Raw genomic sequence first — 19063 nt, forward strand, 5'->3', positions numbered from 1 at the left:
TATTGTTCGTGCTGCTTCTGGTAAATATTGCTGTCATTGTTTCTGTCAGTACATGAGTGGGCTATTAGGCTTGTGGGCGAAAAAATTACTTGTGTCTGCCGAAGCAACTCAACAGAAGACAGAAAATCTTAACCACATCCTCCCTACGAAAACAGGAAAACATATCACGTTAGGTCGAAAAACAGTGACCAAACCCACCGATTCTAACTGACATGGACGAGTATGAATGCGTTTCTCTGTGTGTGAGCATATGACACATACTCACAATCTGTGCTGTGTGTTATGCTCAGGCACATGTGACAAGCTCAGAGCTCGTGGCTGATGCCTGTGCTTGTTGATGTGTAATAGTAGCCAAAGTGTTGTGCATGAAGCCAGCGCTATTTATAGAAATAACAGCTCCTTGTGCTGCATATTGTGTTTGTGAAGGTTGTGAAGCGGGTTTTTACTTAAGCGCCTAACTCTACAGTGTGATTTTTATCAGGCGCCATTCTTGTGTTGCTGAAAGGGCAGCAGGCAAAGGTCTTAAAGTATTGAGGTGAATATTCAACATGACTGGCTGGGTTGTCTGAAAACACACAAGCAAGATAGGTTATCTTTATTGTTATGACATACAGTGGTATTCAGCACCTTTGGGGGAATTCTTCCCCTGATATTTACCAACAATGCTGTGCACTGCTCCTGAGTCATCCAGTGTGTTTGCCTCAACAGTCAAACACCATATAGAGCAGTGAGACAGTTTCAGTATGCATGAAAGGAAGTTTTGCGGGCTTGCAGAGCAGTCATAACTGTGAGAAAAAAAACGGCTCTCAGGTCTTTGCTTCAAGTGTCATGATATGGCATGGAAATACCATATTCTCTGCAGAACCAGCCTGGCACATTGTAATCTGCAGACAAGTGCGGGCACGGTGGGAGAGAAGCAACACAAAAATAAGGTGCTCAGTCCACCACTTTGTCCCCAGCTGATACCAGAATTCCCAGCATGCCTTTTGGGCTGACAGTTGAGGTGCTTTGGGGTGAGCATCCTGCTGGCCTCAGGTCTCTGTGTGTCTATAAAGCCCTCAGTTATAAAAGAATGTGCTTGAATTTCTTTGTCAGGTTGATCTTTGGATTATATTTCCAGGCTGTGCAATAAATGCACAATCTAATTCCTTCGAGAGTTGTGAGGACCGACAAACTAACTGTCAGTGTTTCTTCTTATTATTTATTCATGTCTATATGTTATATTCTAGATTTATTATACACTTTATTGTTATTATTTTGCCCTGCAGGGAGTTCAACATACGACATTCTTCTGCATTATAGGACACTTTTGTCTGTTATTGGTTAGTCATGAGACAAAACCTCTGAGGGTTTATATAACCCAAAAATGAAGTATATGTATATGTGAAGTGTATGTAACCACACTAGGGCTGCAGCTAACAATGTTTCCATTATCAATCACCCCATTTTTCTTACCTTAACACTGTTCAGACCAACTGGCCACAGTCTTTACCAAAAAAACAACAACAAAAACACTTGCTAAACACCCGCCAACATCTTGTTTTTTAATGGTGTAGGAAAGGTTATAATCGGCATTCACACCTGCGTCAAATGACTGCAGTAGTCACAGATATTTATCAGTTACACCATTGATTGGCATTGATGGAAAAACAACACCTTGGTGAATGCATTAATTTTAGCCCCTTCAGTGGAGAGATGCAGTGATGACGTGAGTTTGAAAAAGACACTGAATAAGTAAGAGATGTTTAAAATGCTGCTTTCTATTGTTTACTAACCTGTTTTCCAGCCTGTCCATGAAGGGGTAAAAAAAAGCACAAAGAAAGACTCACTCTTCTTCTGTAGAGCCGTGTACACAGCTCTGGTCCACTGGCAAAGGGAAAGGAGTCTTAAACCATTTTTCAGCGGGTTTTCCCATGTTTTAAAAACCTGCAAAAAAAGCCAGCCTCTTTCAAAAACTCTACCATTATCCCCATACTTGCTTCATATGAAACTAGAGGACCCAAGGAATCCATTGGTACCAACCATGTCATGCTAGCTTGAAGGGAAATCGGTTAAATAAATAAATAAATTTAGGCCAAATTTTGGTGAGGGAAAAACAAATATGGCCATTTTCACAGGGGCCCTTTGACTGATGACCTCAAGATATCTTAACGGCAATGGGTTGTGCAGGTACCCATGAGTCCCCTCTTCATTCACATGCCTACTTTGTGCTAGTCCCAAACAGTTTGGGACAAATATTATGCAGTTTTTTTTTGCATGCAGTGCAAATGTGTTGTTATATTTCTGGATTATGAAGTCCATTGACAGTGTTGGAATTACATAACTTGGATATGATTAGAAAGCTCAGACTCTTGTGAATTAAATCAGCCCAGTTTTATTTGTATGTGATGATGTTAGCCTCCATATTAGCCATTTGATTGTAGCTAGAACAGTTTTTAGAAACTTCACTGTATAAAATGACCTACTGGGGGCTCTAGCATGATCACAGCCTCGTGAAACTTTACAGCCACAAACTAGAGACCTCAAGCATTCAGAAGATGTTTGACTTCCTCAGATACATTGACAACAAGAGGGTTTCTTAGCAGTTTCCAGATCAGAAGTGATTGCCATCCAATTGCCAAAAAAATTCGTACAGATATCTCTAAATCTTTTTACCATTTTGATCAATTCACAATTGATTAAAAAAAGCTTATATTTAGCCTTAAATCTGTGTCACAAATGGTATCAACCCAAAAATTGCTGCAACAACTTATGAGACATGATTGAGCATGGGGATGGCCATCGTGTACTGCCATCATAATGCTCTATTCCCTGCTTTCAGATGATGTCACCTCTATGTGTCATATATTGTTGGTTTATAATCTCCCCCTAAAGATCCCCTGTGCCCCTTAAAAAGAAAAAGAATGGGTCTATGGTTGTGAATGGGGAGTTGAAGAGGTGAAATCAGTCACATCCCACCTGATGGAGCCACTACAGTCTGCATATTGACCTAATCAGTCCACAGATGATGAAGTCAACCTGGCACCGCACTTCACCCTCCAACATCTTGAGTCCTAATATGCCTACGCAAGAATTCTGTTCATCGATTTCAGGTCCGCTTTTAATATTGTCAGCCCTCTCAAGCTATTCAGGAAACTCCGGGATATGAACATTAACATCTCATCGTGCCTCTGGGTCCTGGATTTTCTCAAGGATAGGAGCCAAGTGGTCAGATTCAATAACATCACTTTCCGTCCCCTGACCACCAGCATGGGGATGCCACAGGGATACGTCCTGTCTGCGCTGTGTGTCTCTCTCCTTACTAGTGATTTCAGATCATAATCAGACTCCATCAGGATTCTGAAAAACGCAGATGATACTACTTGAAGGACAATGAAGCTGGGTAGAGAGGCCAGTCAACTGGTGCAGGTAATATGACCTGGTCCTACTGAAATAATCATAGACTTCAGAACATAACAATCAATAAAAGCACCTATTCCCATCGACAGCCAACCAGTTACAATAACCGACCCCGACTATAAGTTTCTTGGCACAAATATTAGCAATAACCTGAAATGGAACCTCAACACTAATCATCAAATACGAAAAGCCCGACAGAGACTTCATTTCCTGAGACAAGTCAAGAAACACAGTCAGGCAGGGTCTACTGGTCCAATATTACACAGCCATAATCCAGAGCATCCTGTCACCATCGATTACTGTCTGCTATAGAAACACTTTCAGGCACACAGTAAAGAAAATGAACAGAATTATCACCAGAGCATCAAAAAAATTAGGCTGCAAACTTCTTCCCCAAATCTGGCAGTTGATAGACACACAAAATTTTTTAAATTTTTGCAGTTATGTCCCCATGTATGCTGTAATGTTTTATTTGGTGTCACTGCCAATCCAACTGTACTGGGATTAACTCCACCAGCAGTGTAGTAAAAAAAGACACCTCACTTTCTCGATTAATTGTTTTGTCGATAAAATGTCAAAATAAAAATAGTGAAACGTGCTCTGTGAAGCTTAATTTCACAGAGCCCAAGGTTTATTTTGTCTGATCAACAGTCCAAAAATCCAAAGGTATTCATTTTGTTATCATGTATGACGTAGAAAAGCATCAAGCATCATTTTCACATTTAAAGGTCCAGTTGGTTGCAATCTGCAACCTCATCACTAGATGCCACTAAATCCTAAACACTTGACCTTTAAGATGCATGAAATAAATCAGCAAATGTTTGGCTTAAATTTTTGCTTAAAAAATTACTTAAATTATTATCCAGTTACCAAAATGCCAAATTGTTTTCTGTCAATCAGCCAATCGATTGATTGACTAAACACTGCAGCGCTAGATCACACTTCAAAGGAAGCATGACAACTCAGGAAAGTACTCCCAAGCCTTTTTTAAAGGTCCGGTGTGTAAGGGTGCTTTCAGACCTAGAGTTGTCTTGCTTTGGTCCGAATCAGGGACTAATTTTGTTACGAAGTTGCATAATTGCCTAGAGTTTGTGCTCTCATGTCAGCATTTACCAGCGGGCCAGATAAAATTCTTTGTGTGAGAAAGCTGCTTTTGATTGGTCAGAATTTCCGTGCGGGAAAAATCCAGGAAGTAAACCAAACATTGAAGAAGAGTACACTTGCAAGATAAATGTGACACTTTCTAATGTCACAATGGAGGGACAACTACGCAGGTTGATTTTAGTGCTGGTCATCGTGGACTATATTGCTGTCATTGTTCATTTTAGTCAAACCATACAGTTTGAAAACGAGGCGCGGCTCCAACTAGAAAACAATGCTTTGAGGCATTGGATGTGCTGAATGTGCATATTAAGGCAGTACAGGAGGAGGCGCACATTAATAATCCTCCAGGACTGTAACATGCTCATGTTTAACCCAAACAATGTGTCATGTGACTGCAGTTGGTTCGGATCGAGGTCGGAACACGTTCTCACCACAAACGAACCGCACTAGAGTTCGTTTGTAACCGGACCGAGACCTTCTTGAAGAGGTGGTCTCGGTCCGGTTGTTTTGGTGCGCACCTGAGTGTGATTGCTGTGTTCACACCTGCTCAAACAAACTGCACTTAGGGGGCAAACAAACTTGAGTTCAATTGAACTGAACCAAACAGGACAAGTGTGAAAGCACCCTAAGATTTAGGAGGATTAGTGCCATCTAGTGGTGAGGATTACAAATTGCAACCAGCTGAATCTTCTCCTGGTTAGAATTCATTCATTTTCCATGGTTCAGGAGGTTTTCACTGGGAGCCAAATTATCCGCAGAGGTCTCTTTCTCTCCAAAACAAATGGACCTGCTGATTTAAACTGGTAAAAACACTGAATAAAGAAAATTCATGTTAAAAAGATGTGTTTCTCTGACGCTCTATCTAACACAAAAACACAAATGGCCCTAGAGCCAGTGTTTGGTTCTTCCATTCTGGGCTACTGTAAAAATATGACGATGCAACACAGTGATGCCCGTAGACAAGGAACCCCGCCCAATGTAGATAATAAAGGTTAATTATAACAAAACATGATGGTTCCTGTTTTCAGGTGATTATACACTAAAAAAAAATACATATTTTACAGTATTATACTCCATTCCTACACATTGAATCTTTGAACCAAAAAAAAAAGTTTGTCTTACATGACACAGACAGCCATGCTTTGTGACAAATTTTACTAAAAATCTGATTTCATCACCTTCCACAAATGAGGCCGCTGACCTGCTTTGCCTGCTTGTCTCCAGTGACTTTTGATTGGGAGATAAAATCTGCTAAGAACGCTGCCTTGACAGCACTCACCCCAACACGCTTTCCCTGTCAGCCTCGTGCCTACAGATGGTGTGGGCCGGCTAATGTCAGGATTTTCCTACAAGGAAAATGTTTGTCACACGGCAGCGTGGGTATTATCTTTCAACAAATGCAAAGAGAATGGATCACACATAAACACACCCAAAAAACAACAACAAATACACAGGTGATTATGACATGTATGTGATTCTCCCTGCCATTAACACATAGATATTACAGTACATGGATATTCTACCAGCAGGATAACACTTGTAAAGCCTCACAAGAACTGCTCTCTTGTATTAATTCCACCCCCAGCCTATAGCCTGTTATTCTGTCTCTGGTAGCATGTGCTTGCCACTGTAGCCAGATTAGCACGCAGGCTTAACGCCCTGCTCACAAAGACACTGTGTACAGAACATAGCCTGTGCTAATACTGTTTCCCTCTATTCTAACCTATGAACCTGTAACTCTCCCAGGCAGCACCGCATAATTTCCCTGCTCACATTAAACGAGACGGAGTCAAGTAAAATTGCCAGTACAGGAGGTGAACACAATATGAACTTCTGAAAAAGCTTTGCAACAAAATGAAACCTTTTGTGAGGCTTACGGTGCTCTTCACTGAGACTGTCAGACACACTTGAGATACTGCAGAGTAGTCAAGTGTCATGACAGGAGTATCTCGCTGACACTTTGTCAACAACGATGAAACATTTAAGTTTCAAATGGGTACTATTTGCTTTTGTTTCGGATTGTATTACTTTGCACAAGTGTTGCTGTTAAATGTTAGTATTCCCCTGTAATATGCTTGGCAGATTTTGACACATTGAACTACAAAACAAAGGAGCGGGTAAAAGGAGGGATAATTAAAGCGTATTCCTGTAGCAGAATCAGTTTGAAATGCACGATAAAACACTTTTCATTTGGTAATGCGTGCAGTTAAAAAAAGGAAGGAATAATATAACATTTTAGCTCTATGCACTAACACCCAGGTTAACTTTCTGCCACTGTTGCGAAACCGCAGCTCTGCTCAGTTTGGCTCAACTGTGTAAATCACACAGCCCTTAAATATTTACCACCTTTAGACATTGTTGGGACTCCACGATGTGTTTGAGCCGCTTCGACGGAGAAGTGTCAGCTGTGTGCAGGAAAATAAATTATTTACACCCCCTCCTTCTACTTCAAAGAGCTGGCAAACCATTCAACCCCAGATTTGGGGAGGGGGGTCGGAGGAGGAGTTGCTAGTCACTAGGCAACCCCTGTGTCACCTGCCCCGACATGCCAAAATCAGCAACTTACCTCTGGAGGCTGCATTCACAAGGTACATGGCTGCATTTAAAAGCCTCCTCAGCAGGATTCATATGGAAAACAAAACAATTACCGAGACCCGGCTAAACTATGTGGCTCTGGGAAAAGAAAGTGTGATGTGATTATATTGCTTTTTCCCTCGTGTGCAAAAGAGAGGAAAGGTTTTGCTGCTCAGAAGACGCTGAGCTTTACTAAAAAGCCCGGGAGCAGGATCCAACAGTGCAACAACTGATGTTTTCCAGACAAAGCCTGTTGAATTGAAATATCCGTGAGATGTTAGTGTTTTTACGATGGCAACTCGATGCGCGGGGAGGGGGAGAGCAGGGTCCAGTAAGGCCGCATGTCAGGTGGAGATGCAAGGTAACTGTTCAGCTAGAAAATCAGGAAGTTCGGCTTGAGCAACATGTCCACTGGATGAACCCTGCCCTGAGGGATTTGCTGTTTATTTGCCCCCTGCCGGCTCACGCGCACACTCATACACCACTACACACAGCCACACACACACACAAGGTTAACACAAAACATGCCAAAAACCTCCAACCTCCCTTGTTAAAGCAAACAGGTTCAAACATGTGTCCTCTTCACACAATATACACACACACAAAGATAGAAACGTGCCCCTTGTTGTCAATAAATAACTCATCCTCTCATCTGGGAAACTCGAGTTTTCTTCTCACTTTGTTTCTCACTTTCGTTGTGTATTTCACTCTTTGCTTTACAGTTACTCACACTGGGGGATTCTTGACACGAGTCCTTTTAAAAAAAACTCAAGAGTTTGAAAGGTAATGCTTAGTTTAGTCATACCTGTTTCGAAATTACAAATTTACAGTGATTTTTTCTTTAAAGGTCCAGTGTGTTGGTAGAACTGGAATCTTTTCTTTAGTGTATTATCACCTGAAAAAAAAAGAATCTTTGTGTTTTTGTTATCTTAGAGTGAGTCCTCCTCTATTGAGATCATAACAATGCACCGCCATGTTTTTACAGTAGCAAACAAACCAAACACTGGCTCTACATGCGAACATTTGCATTTTAGCATTGGCCACCGTAGTTAGCAGCCCCTACATGGCGAGAGCATTGGAAAAATGCAGATTTTTTTAGTGTTAAACTTCTTTCTTCAGCATTTTTACCAGCTTTAATCACCAGGTCTGTTTGTTTTGGAGAGGAAAAGATCTCTGCAGACAATTTTGCTACCAATAAAAACCTCCTGAACGCCTGGATTTTACGTTATCAGAGAAAATAAGGGCAAGCTGGCCACCTGCGATGTGCCAAACATTGTCTGAAAAACACTGAGTTGTGACATGACACTGATTTATTCAGTGTTTTAAACCAATTATAATCACCTGGGGGTCTCATGTATAAAACAATGCATAGGATCCATTCTAAAATTGTACATATTGTCAAAAGCCATAATGGTTTGCACCAAAAATAGTCATCAGTTTCTAAAATCAAGCTTCCCCTTCACCATCTGAGTCACCAGTTTCCTGTCTCCAAAGTGTTTGCAAGCATGGGTCAAAGTTTCTCTCATCAAGTCTGTTTTTATAGATCACAACTTTTGCATGGGAGGTGGCGTTTGCCTCTTTCACACCTCTTTTTATGTGTACCCAATGTTTATAAATGAGACCCCTAGTTCTTTGTTTTGGAGAGGTGGAAAATCCTTTGAGCAATGAACACTGAAGGAATTCCAACCAGGAGAAGTGTCAGCCAGTTGCAATCTGCAATCCTCACCACTAGCTGCCACTAAATCCCCCTAAATCTTTCCCACTGGACCTTTAAGTGATATTTTCTGGATGTTCTTTCCCTCATTGACACTACTAATGGATCCACCATAATCTACCAACATACTGGTAGTGTAATGATCACAATGACCACAGATGAGATTTAAACCCTTTATCTTCCCCTGGCTCCACACTGATAGCGAGGTATCCCTGTTAGCCTGTTTGATCAGGTTGTGTGCTGATGCTGTGAGTGTGTACGCATGTGAAGACCTGGCCATGCGTGACAACGGCAAATGACCACCTATCCATCATTGGCACTACGGCCTGAGATTACCACGAGCGCAGGCTTGGCACCAGCTGGACCAAAGCCTGGAAACAGAAAACTAGACACTGCTCAATGTACAGATACATACAGTTCGTATACACAGATATGTGGCAGAGGAGAGGAATGTTATCTGGATTGCATTTAACATACCTCGTGTCAAGGGTTTTAAATGGAATCATAAAAGACTTGTGGGAAAACCCAGCTAAGAAATCCCCAGGGACCACAACAAAACTAAAAAACCCTCCACCTAATTTCTAATTTTCAACTGAAGAGATCCTGACATTTTCCCTCCCCTCTTCTTATGTCTCGTCTTTTTCACTTTGCCTGTCTGCCTCTCTATCAGAATGTGGCTTTTGGTCTCTGACTTATATTGAGAAAACAGCACGCTGCCACAGGAAGACAACAGTGTTGTATTGAGCAGTTGCTGTGGGTGGGCTGAGAACGAGAGTAAGAAAAACAGAAGTAACTGTAAACGTCTCAGAGTGTCCCACCCTGCTTAGCATGCGTCTAGACGGGCCTCTGTGAGGCGGGCGGCAGTCATAACAAGGGATTGGGAGAGCAAACAGGGCTGTTTAGCGTAGTTAACCATTTGTCTATGGAGTCACAATCAAGACACAAAAAACCTCTGCATTTAATTGGGGCTAAAGAAGGAGCTCGCAGTGTAGCATACAATTATGAGATATATGAGGAGACAGAGCGCTGACAGAGTGCCAACGTGCCCCATGTGCCACACACCAGAAGACCATCTCACCAGATTGGCACTGGGCAAGGGACCTGCAACCGTTACTAAGCACTGTGCCAAGGCTGTTGGCCTACTTATAAGCCATTCTCTTGACAGTGCAAAGCCAAGAAAATCCACACACACATACACACACCCTTAAGCAGTCTCTGTTACTTGAAACAAGCCCACATTCAGGCCAGGATATTTCAGTCTGGATCATCCATGATACCGTGTTTTAAATCGAGCACGACGGCCTTTAACACAATTGGACAAATGAGAGGAGATGATGCCGCTTTAAGAACAGAGTTGAGTCAAAAATTGAGCAATCAGCAAACACTATTCCTGGTTTTGAACCACAGTGCTCTCATTTTCCCCCCGTTACTCACTAAAGATGCCTTTGTTGACAATGTGAAAAAGCTCGACGCGGCGATGACATTCCCAACATGACCTCAATCAAGCGTTTTCATAGCCTGCAGGCACAAAACAATCCAACAAACTCAGCCACCGCAGACAATCTCTTTACCCTCATTTCATAATGAATGCAATTATATGAGGAAAATTGTTTTACTCCTCCAACTGGTTGTGGCTCAGACCTGAGTGGGGTTCATCTGAATTTGCATAAGTCATTTGTTTTTATTTAGAGCCGATAGTTTCTCTGACCATCCGCTGGGTGAGCTGAGGAAAAGCGGTGTTGTCTTTGAGTCAGGAGCTTACGAGCTTTAAGTCAGTTAAACCCCCATCAAGGTAAGCATTCTTTGGTCATTTTCACCTCCCCCAACCACACACAGACACACACACTTGCATTAACTCTTTACACACAGAAAAGAAACAAATGTTTGTGGTGCTGCAGAGGAACCAGTGTTATTCAAATGCTGCTTTTGTAACACCAACAACCTTTAAATGAATATCTCACCTGCATATCTTAAATTGTAACCACCTCTAATGTCAGTGCTTGGCATTTGCTTGGATAACCATCAAGAACAAATGTTGACTAGCATATCACATTTGGCTGTCACTATCATCAGATACACACTGACATGTAATGCAGCTCATACTTTGCTAACCAGCAGAGAAACATGTCACTGTGACCGTGTGTCAATCATGTCTCTATCAGTGACATCAGTGGCCTTATTAGCAGTTAAAACAGCAAATTGAGGAAAATACAGGATACTGAAAACCCAGGAGATTTGGAGTCGAGTATATATCCCTCTCAAAAAGCATAAATATTGCATCCGTTTAAATGCTTCCATCCCAGACTGGAGAGAAACTGAGGTTTCTCTTCACCCACAGGTTAACCTAAGCACTCAGCTTGCTCTCCACTGCCCGAGGGGAAGAACTGTGCAATGAATGGAAAAGCAGGCCACATTTCTATCCAGGCCATCTTTATTGATCCTCAAAACCCCCTTCACAAAGACCACCCCCCCATCTTGACCACAAAAAAGGGGACAATATAAACAACCAATAAATAAGAATCTGCGCGATTAAGGCGGTTCTACATCTCCAATAGAACACAACAGTGTGGACACGTTGGAGTTATACAGCTTCATACAGTAAAAGCAGTAGGTTTTTTTGAGAACATCACATCTAAAAAGGCAGCACTTTACCAAAAGTGAACCATTTTTTAAATCTGGATGAGGCTCCCATTCAAATGAGATAGCATTGTACTTCTATCGTGTCTGACTTATGATAGAAAATACAGGCTCTTCTTTAAATGACCTTGTCATCTGAGCTTATTTAAATACTAGGCCAAATAGAATGGGAAAAAAAAATCATGAGCAGAAAACTTAATTTGAATTTTCTTCCCCATCCTACTCTCAGAAAAAAAAAATCATGAGAACCACATCCCAAAATAGAGAAGGTGGTTGTTCTTTATATCAGTTTTCTCAGATAGGAATAAATAAATACACCTTTGTACTGGTAAACTGTCATGGAGTCCAGGCTTTGAGGCTACACAGTGTCATAGCATTGTTCAGAGTGGCTTTTTAAGATTTTCAGCATTTCTTTATTACATTCATGTCCAGGAAATGGGAGAGGTGGAACTCAACCTTGGAGCCAGCCACCCTCTGGCCACTGGTACATGTGAGACTCAAGCACTGTGTGTTCCCTGTGGATATCCATAGTTCTCTTCTGAGCACTCTGCGCCACAACACTGCTTAGTCGCACAGGGTCGGTGCTCGCTAAATAAAAAGTGAAGAGATGAGCGCTCTTCATCCACCCTGGATAATTCTCATTCTTCCATCTCCGTTTGTGCCCCTTTGCAAATCAGGTCCTCTCAGCAACTAACAGTGCTGGGCTGCTGTTTGCTGACAAAGTCTGAGATGAAGTCAAACTCATTCTGGCCCAGGAAGAGTTCTGGCAGCTCCTGGACCCGGTCTAAGCCCAGCTCCATAACCAGCGAGGTCAGAACCTCCTCGTCAATCATATCTGCGTCCATGCCGTTCAGGGCCAGCGCCGGCCCGGCCATGTGTTGCATGTTAGCCAACTGGGCCGGGTTCATGCGGTACTGGGTGGTGGGCCCCATGTGGTTCCCACCCATAGGCCCCAGTGGGTGTCCATGGTACTGGGTGTTGAGTTTCTGCAGCTGCATGCTGGCCATAAGCTGCTGGGACGTTAACCCTCCACTCATGAACTGTTGTTGTTGCTGCTGCTGCTGCTGTGGGTGCTGGGCTTGTTGCTGGTGCTGTTGTTGGTGCTGCTGTGGGTGCATGTGATGCTGCTGCTGAGGGTGATGCTGCTGCTGCTGCTGGGGCTGGCCGTTGTACATCATGTTACCAGAGGTCATCTGGTGGTGACCCATCTGGGCCCCGTTCAGCTGTCCATTCATGGGTCCGCCCACCATGCCCTGCCGCTGCCTCATGGCCGTCTCCATGTTGGCCTGGGCGCCACCGTAGTGCATCATCTGGCCGTTGGGCAGCGCCCGCATGCCCTGCTGGTTGGCATGCTGCTGGTGACCTGCCTGCAGGCCGCCATTCATGCCCATCCTGTAACCGTGGAGACTGGCGCCCGCTGAGCTGTGATTCATGGGCATCATCAGATGGTCTGCCATGCCTCCTGTCTAGGAGCAGAGAGGAGACACTGTTAAGATGTTTAGAAACATTTAAGGGGAGGTGCAGCTGGATCAACGCTGACATGGCAGGAGCATATGTAGCTGTCCAGTTAAACCACTATCAGCTAATAAGGTGCACAGCAATTGTGCACCATGTGTCAGATGTGCAGTGCAAGAGATTATACTGAGCTGACTTCTCTGATAGTGACCAAACAATTCACCATCAGTGAGAAATAAAGGCACAATTTTCCTTGTAATGTCACACATCCACCTCAAGTTAAACCACCGAAACGCTCCCGGAAGAAAAGAAATATCTGCATGGTTGTTGTGCCAATTGGCGAACACTGAAAACCACACTCGTGTGTTTAGTCTTCCTAAAACCTCCCCTCTTTGTGCCAAGGAATGAACGCCCAGGTCGCAATTACAGGTTAACATACATTGTTTGGGTATTTTTTCCCCAGCCAGATAATTCATGCACGACGGGATCGACAAAACGGAATAAAAAACGCGTGCATCGCCTAATGCATCGCTTTAAATTCCATCCATGTTGCATGTCAGCTGAGGCAGAAAAATCTGTTACATTTTACGCACGTAAGGTTGCAACAAAGAACACTGACATCATGCAACATCTCCCCAACAGCTGAATCACCACATTTCTAACAAGGCAGAAAATCCAACAAAAGGCGCTTCGCTTTTATCCGATTACTTTACACCCGATTGCTTTAAAATGTTCAGCATTCATTAATCTTGCCCGCTGTGGTATTATATTATCGCATTTTGTTAGTTTGAAACAGAGGATGCAAACAATGGAGCAGCAAGCGAGCAAGCAGCAGCCCCGGAGACCACCACAGACCAAAACCCCCAGTTCCTCCTGCAAATAAACCCGATAAAAATCACTTACCCGTATCCGCTACGTTTTCACAAAGTTGCGCGACTTTGCTTCGGCTCCGTCTATTTAAACAGTTTTCCTCCTCTGCAAGGCAAAAAAGCTCCTCTGAAATTACAGTGTGTATTCCACAGGGTTACGCTTCATGCTCAAGCGGGGACGGTGTGCACAAAGACTGCCGCATCAGATCTTGAAACGACTGCCTATTTTCTGGGTCAACTCAGGGATTATGTACATCTAAAAAGCTCAGAGGAAGGCAGTCGGGGAGAGGTGGAGCCTCGGTCCTGCCTCTTCTTTGTTCCTATTGGCCCTACTTAATATAATTGTGCATGGGCGTAGAAAAAAAGGGGGCTGTTTGGAGAGCTGTGACACAGTAGCCAATTTAAATACCCTCCTCCCCACTGTTTCTTTTTGAAAGAATATTTGGATCTTGTTTGTCTTCATTAGTAACTGCTGCTGTGTTGGGTGAATCATGACTATCATAAGTTTTATTCTAGATAGATAGATGGGACTGTATTTGTTTATACATGCTCATACCTGCCTGTGTGTCACAGAGCATAGTAGAAATCCATGCCCTCATCTTGTCTGCACCTACTTATCTATTTGGCCCTGGTATGTGCATGTACACTTCATCTCCAAGATCGCTGTTGGTCCATGTGACCCACCAGTCTGCTGTGTGTGTTCGTCTCAGTGAGACAGCGGAGGGAGGGCAGAGGAATGTAGCCTGTGTGCTATTCTAGGCTACACTAGCTGCACCAGCAGCAGTGTAACTACTGTGTGTGTTCCTCTGGTTTTTTTTGACGTGCATAGACTGTGAATGCAGGCACGTGTGTGTGTTTGTGTATGTTTCCGTGTGTACCTCCACTCTGCAGATGCACACGTCTCTTGATTGCCCACTTCAGGACAACGACCTCTTGCCTGCAATTGCAAATGAATGGAACCACTTTGGGGAGAGCGAGCCAATCTATTGTCCTGGGAATTCAACTATAAATGGGCAACTGCTGGCAGGCGTTTGTCATTGTTTGACATTGTCCGGCCACTTTAAGCTAGTGTTAATAAGCCACTCCCAGGTGTGGGTACTATGTGAGAAACTCACCCAGCCAGTCAGTCCAAAGAAAACACACAATCAACTTAAGTTTCTGTTGTGCTCTGCCATGAGCACTTTAGTGGAGCATGTGCTCTGTGCAAGGTTACTGCAGCCTGCTTTTTAAAATGCATCAAAATAGTCTTTATTTTTATCCCAGGGCCAAAAGCTCCTAATGGTGTCATTTGCATTAGAGAGCGCAGACAATGTGTCCCAACCTTCTGGAGCTCACCAATCACATCACTGCGTCTCTTTAAAACCCGAGATATTTGCATGAAATCGCAATCAGCCATGATTGTAGTGGAAGATATGCATTTTGTAATTATATATCCATTGAGCAGGCTTGCTTTGCTGTAATTAGATGGAGCATACACTGCAGTCTTATTCCTTAAAGGCTCTTCTTTTCTGTTTATTGTATGTGTTTCACATCTCTGGCTGTGGTCTATGGTTTGGGAGAGGAGCCTCTACACACGCTCGCTTTGAGCCATTTATTGACTTCTGTGTGTTAGTGTGTGTTTTAATTTCAGGGATAAAGAGCGAGGGAGGGAGAGAGTTCATGTGACTGTGTTTATAGGAGCAATAGATTGGAAGTGTTGCTTCCATTCCCAGCTTGGACACACCCCTGTGTCACACTGTAAAACATGCTATAAAATTGCGGCAGTTGCAGGATCCGTTGATTTCACACGGGTTTTGCGCTCTAAACAGCGTCTAAAGAACGTGTAGCTTGGCTTCACCTAACTGTGTTCACAGGAAATCACTATGAGCTCCCCCTATAAAAAGAGTCCAGCATTCGTCATTGGCTCTTTTTAGTGGCAGCAGACAACAACATAGCTAATAAGTGTTTTGTCAGAACACTGAGTACAACTCAGCCTAATCTGTTGGTGCATCATCTACCTAGGCACTGCACATGTAGTTCCCACTGTCTGAAGCGAAGGCACAACCTCCAATAACCTTCCTAGCGCTTATAAAGTTGGCCAGAAAGACCACAAAACATCTAGCTTCTGCTTCCAGGCCCTCTATGTCAGACTTCAAGGGAGCTGGCATGGTTATTGCTCAGCAACAGGGTCTTGGAGTGTGCGGAGAGGCCTCCTGGAGCAAAGGTACTCGCTGGCCTGTAGTGGAGCAGAAGTCTGATGTTCTCCATAGAAGCATTAACTACCAGCTTCATCTGCAAGTCGGTAGAGGCGAAGCTTATAGAAAATTAAAGGGATACCATGCAGCAAGGGCGTCGATTTTATTTCAACATTGGGGAGGGGAACACATGAAATGGTGGGTTCAGGGTTCTGCCCCAGGAAATTTTGGGTGTCAAGGACTTAATTTCCTGCATTCTGGTGAACTTTAAGTCACAAGTTTGTTCCTTGTCTGCATCAATTTAAGGTGTAAATGTCTTTAATTTTGTCAAATAAAAGTGTGATGTCCTCTTTGTCCCCCTCAAAATCTACACCTACGCTAAGCAGGAATTGTCGGTACTGTTTGTAAAAGATATCACCTGTGAAAGCCAACCCCAGATTCACTCTCGTTCAATATATTTTGGTGCTTTGTCTGCGATTTTTCTGAATTCCTTTTGGATGCATGCTGCTTTTTTATCCTGACCTCACCTGAGTGCTGTGCCCAGGAATGTCCCAAACAAGAAAATATGAAATTACAGGCACAGGGAGGAGTCTCTGCAGATAAATATGCTACCACACACTTGTAGCAAGTCTTAAATACTGATTGAGAGGGTTTACTTTTGTATGACTGTATACATTGGCTTTTGGAATATCCTGCATGGTCTACCTTTAAAACAAAAGAACAAGAAAATGGTGGAACAAGTTGGCAGACAGTCAGCATACCAACTCTGTTTGTTGTATCCCTGTTGGATATACATATTGTAAGTAGTCTTCCTAATATATTATACACTTCCATTATGATTTTTGCAATGATATATACCAATTCCCATGTGCTTATAATAGTAGGGGAGACTAGGGACAGTTGTAACATGGGACAGTTGTAACACCTTGAATTCCTTCCATCAGAAACAAGCTACAGTGATTACAGGTTAGGTTGTCTTCTTGCTCACAAAAAAGAGCAACATTTGAAACTCCCAGAGAAATGTTTTCCAGTTATTCAAGCAAAAGTATTTTTGTGGTAGAATTTTTATTTTCTATCTAACTAGTACAGTACCCCTGCAAAACATGCCTCTTGGGAATGGGTCCATTGCTTGGTCTACTTGCAGCTTTCTCAAGAACCACTCATACAAACAACTCCACACTCAACACTGTGTTTCTTTGGGTCCTGACCAATACACCTAGACCCCCAACAGCTATAGATTTATTATGATGTTCAGATATTAGACTTCTGGAATTATGTTGCTATTCTAACTACTTGTACTTACTTACTCCTCTTCATCCCCTATGGGACATAAGGCTTCACTTGGCTCTTTCCACTGCATTTGATCCTTAATCTGTAGCTTGTTGCACCTCTCCCCATGACAGGTTCAACCTTTCCAGCTCCGGTGTCACAATTCTGAGCCAGGTGGTTTTGGGCCCTTCCGGTTGCCTTTTGCCTGGTGGTGTCCATCTTAAGGCGACTCCTGTGATCCAGCCCTGTTCCATTCCATTGATCCCATTCCAGCAAGGTTTTGGCTTTCTCCTTTGAGATGATGACGGCTACGCTGTGTGTGTGGATATTCTCATGGCCTGAATGGAGGATGATACATCCATCATGCAGTACTTGGCATCCGAAGCCAGTCCATTGACTTTCACTTATACCCAGGATGTGCGGGTGGTATCTCTTCATTTCACTGAGGACATGGTTTGGACATTCCATGTTTCAAGGCAGATCTTGGATTTTTAGTAGACCATGATTTCGCACTCCTGATTTCCTTTCAGCTTTTACCAGGAGTGGTCATACTGCCACTGTTATGGTGGCTGGAGTTTACTATGTGCCTGATGTCAATGTCGTTTTGCTCATTGTAGTTTCTGTAACAGTGTGTTTTTTTATGGGGTGGTGTTGTTAGCACCACACCCAACCCCCAAGCCTGGAGAGCCAGTGTGCTGACTTTCGTCTGGCTGCTTGCCTGAGACCAATCTGGTAAGGTTGGTCTCATGGTCTTGGAAGCCTGCAAGCCTCTCCACCATGACAAGGTACTAGCACAGGGAGAAGTAACTCATTGTAGCCCTACCCCAAAACACTTGAAAAATACACATCTTGTTACTGGTTTCGTTGCAGATTCAAACACCAGTGAATACACTCAGCAAAATCAGCAGAATAAATGCTGGCATTCTACATTTCTCCAAATCAAGTATATGTAACGTTTGTGTAGCAGATATGCTGAAACTTTACATTTCAACAACATTTACATTTGTGGTTTTGTTGTTTGTTGATCTCAAACAGTGGTCTGCAGCTTGGCAGCCATCTTTGACAAACTAACTCAATGGACGTAGGTGAAGGCATGCTCAGCTCAGTCTGCACCATCACAGTTATAAAGTAGAGCTTGGATTTCATTCACGGAGGTATTTCACTCACATAGCATTATTAGTATTAAAAGAAGGCATGGCAAAGAAAAACATTATGATGCTGTGGCTCCTAGCAGTTAGAAACACCAGCGAAATACACTACTTGACTCAGTACTGCAGAGCCCCAAGGCCCCGCCACAGCTGATGAACAGAGTAACAGACACTGTACGTTTGTTTATTCCAAGGTTATTAGTGCTGAACTTATCACATGTCTAAATTTGACACTGGATTTCCTTGTGTCCTCAGCAGTACACCCACCAAGTGTGAAGTCGATAGGATGAGCGGTTCTCAAGATATGTGAAGGGCATACCGACAGACAAACAGAGATATCCTGCTTCTCCAGTTTCTAGGGGTTTTTTTTCCGCATTGTCTATTGCTAAGTTTAAACCCAGCCCTTAGAGTGGTGCACGAATTAGTCCCAAAACCCAGACATTTTAGCACTCCCAGTTCCCTAGTCTCAATGTTGATAGGCCTGTTAAGAGGGCTGACATGAGGGCTGTGGTTAACACAAGCTAAAGAGACTTTCATGTTTTGTTTTGCGACATAAAATATGTCAATAAATACCTCACTAGTGAATGCTGAAGCGTTTACGTGGCTTAGAAATGACAGTTGCTAATAAGTTGCTAAATGAGACAACAGAACATCATCACGCTGAACACAGCCTTGTGATGGTGGTGTCATTGAAGTCATGCGACTGCTGTTTTATGCCTC

At 43.1% G+C, this 19063-nt stretch overlaps 1 protein-coding gene across 1 annotated transcript; it reads right to left on the reverse strand.

The window, feature by feature from the left end:
• Window positions 1–11204: 11204 nt before the first annotated feature.
• cited4b (Cbp/p300-interacting transactivator, with Glu/Asp-rich carboxy-terminal domain, 4b) lies at window positions 11205–14010 on the reverse strand. Its single transcript, XM_050047018.1, has 2 exons — window positions 13787–14010; window positions 11205–12894 (listed from the first exon to the last, which is right to left on the reverse strand). The coding sequence occupies exon 2, from the start codon at window positions 12883–12885 to the stop codon at window positions 12112–12114; it is 774 nt and encodes a 257-aa protein (XP_049902975.1). The 5' UTR covers window positions 12886–12894; window positions 13787–14010; the 3' UTR covers window positions 11205–12111.
• Window positions 14011–19063: the final 5053 nt, after the last annotated feature.

The sequence above is a fragment of the Epinephelus moara genome, chromosome 6, assembly GCF_006386435.1.
Source record: "Epinephelus moara isolate mb chromosome 6, YSFRI_EMoa_1.0, whole genome shotgun sequence".
NCBI lineage: Eukaryota > Metazoa > Chordata > Actinopteri > Perciformes > Serranidae > Epinephelus > Epinephelus moara.